General features: G+C 59.8%; 1 protein-coding gene across 1 annotated transcript; it reads left to right on the top strand.

Annotated features, from left to right (window-relative positions):
* Positions 1 to 989: 989 nt before the first annotated feature.
* On the top strand, positions 990 to 1,997 carry LOC147600938 (inositol 1,4,5-trisphosphate receptor-interacting protein-like 1). The gene has a single exon (XM_086746180.1). The coding sequence runs from the start codon at positions 990 to 992 to the stop codon at positions 1,995 to 1,997; it is 1,008 nt and encodes a 335-aa protein (XP_086602306.1).
* Positions 1,998 to 2,280: the final 283 nt, after the last annotated feature.

Consider the following 2,280-nt stretch of genomic DNA (forward strand, 5'->3'; position numbering starts at 1 on the left):
CCAGGGGGTTTCTAACCCCGAGGGAGAGGCGAGCCACTCAGGGCAGGGCACGGCACCACCCTCGGGACTGGGGACAGAGGTGCTCGGGTCTCCCTGCGGTGGCAGTGCCCAGAGAGGCTCTGGGGATGCGTCAGGACGCTGTTGTGTGGCGGGGATGGGGCCTGTGGTGTCCCTTGCCCTTTCTCGGGGCACAGCCCAGCCAGGGGCTGGTCATCAGGGCGGCTTGGGCAGGACGGGCCCCATGCTGGCTCCAGCCAGGGCCCGCAGCCCCTTCAAGCCTGTTGCCAGCAGTGCCCAAACGCCGTCTGGGAAGAGCCTGTGGCTCCCATCCCTGCAGTGCTTGCAAACCCTGCCCTTGTTCCCTCCCACCTCTCCTACGGGCCCCCAGCTCCAGGCAGCTCCTGCCCCACTGCCCCGGTCCCGTGCTCCCTGCCACCCAGCCCTGCTGAGCCCCTTTTTCTCCTGCTGAGAGAAGGTGTTAAAAAAACCTTAGTAGAGATGGCATTGTTCAATTATTGCTGTGCATGCTAACACAAATGATCCTCTGCTTTGCTAATTAGCTATTGTGAAAACTACCTAAGGGGAGGGGAAGTCTTGCGTTCCTCACAAGGACAGTCCATGATAAGAACTGAGGGGCCTTGCTTTGTGCCCTGAAGCAGAAGTCCTGCACTTCCTCACAAGGACAGTTCCTGATAAGAACTGGGGAGCCTCCTTCAAGAACCAGCTAAAAGCGACCAAATGACTCATTGGGACTAATTTTAATACAAAGCCGGGATAGCTCATACATATGTATAGGCGTGTTTTAAAACTTCATGTGTATGTAACACTGGGTTGTATAAATTCAAAGTGAGTTGCCTCGTCAGCCGCGCACGGTTTTGGCGGGACTACCCCCCCCACCGCGTGCTGCCCGGCGCTGAATAAACATACCCACTTTACAATCTTATAGATTGTGGAGTCCGTTTTCCGCACGTCACCGCCTCCTCCAGGCCATGGCTGCCGGACTTGGCCTCCTTGTGATTGTGCTGGCCACCCAGCATGGGCTGAAGACCCATCATCAGAAAGACGTGGCCACAGCCCAGCAGATGCAGCAGCGTGAGGAGTATCTGCGTGAGAAGATGATTCAGCTGCTGGAGGAGATGGAGCAGAGCAACTGCACGTGGGAAGACTGGCTCCTCCGGTCTGTGTTGCAGCACTGGCCGCTTTTGACCACGGCAGGAGCCATGGTCCTGCTCGCTGACATCTGCTGGCTGGCCAGGGAAGTGAACTTTGCCTCTGTCAGCTGCAGTGAGCAGGACAGCTCCAGCAGCGAGGAGGTGGAGGAGAAGGAGGAAGTTGAGCAGGACGAAGAAGACCTCAGTGGTGTCAAGTCTTTGGCTTGTGAATCGGCAGAGCAGCGCCTGCCTGAGACGTGCAAGGTGCTGAAGAAGCTGGTGGGCGACCTCCTTGGAATGTGCCAAGTGGTTTCCAAGAGGACTTTGATGCCGCAGATGCAGGCAGCCGTTGGGATGGACGACAGCTGTGAAACCTGGCGCATCCAGGAGGACAGCATCTCCTACCGCCTGCTGGTGTTCCTGCGGCCACCCCCCGGGCACTCTTTCAGCCTGGAGCCGGCCACCACGGGGCAGCTGCCAGCAAGGCGCTGCAGCGTGCGTGTGGGGCTGGAGTGCATGTGCTGGAGGGAGCAGCTGCTGGGGGACAGTTTGTGCTTTCTCCACCACCCCGAGGACAAGCTGCGGACGGATCAGAGCTCGTACCTCCTGCGTACCCTCTGCACGTGCTCCTACTTAGACGTGGAGAAGATCGCCTGCTGGGCCCAAGGGCTGGTGAGATCAGCCTGGCTGCTTTTTCCTCAGTCGCACGACTGCCAGCTCATGGTGCTGCCCTCGTCCCACTCCTGCAGGTTCCAGCTGACAAGCCCCTCCAAGATGAACATCTGCACTGAGGTGACCTTTGCAGTGCAGCAAGGCAGCTCAGTGTCCTACCTGAGCCTGGAGTAGGCAGAGGCCGCCTTCACCAGCAGCACAGCGCGGCCGGAGAGCTGCGCTGCTGTCGAGGTGCAGCTTTTCAGACCGAGGGCGACGCCACCCAGCAGGACAATTTGCACGTGCCAGGTCTGCAGCTCTGCGCCCACGTGCTGGTGGCCCCAGGCTTCTCCAGCCATGCCCGTGACCCTGAGGACCTGCTTTACTCTCAGACGGACGGGGCCCGGGCGACAGTTTCGCACACTGGGCCAGGCTGATCGCAGAGACTGCCTGGGGAGTCTGCGCCGCAGATGTGGAC

The sequence above is a fragment of the Chlamydotis macqueenii genome, chromosome 4 (genome assembly GCF_036417535.1).
Source record: "Chlamydotis macqueenii isolate bChlMac1 chromosome 4, bChlMac1.mat, whole genome shotgun sequence".
In the NCBI taxonomy this organism is placed as follows: Eukaryota; Metazoa; Chordata; class Aves; order Otidiformes; family Otididae; genus Chlamydotis; species Chlamydotis macqueenii.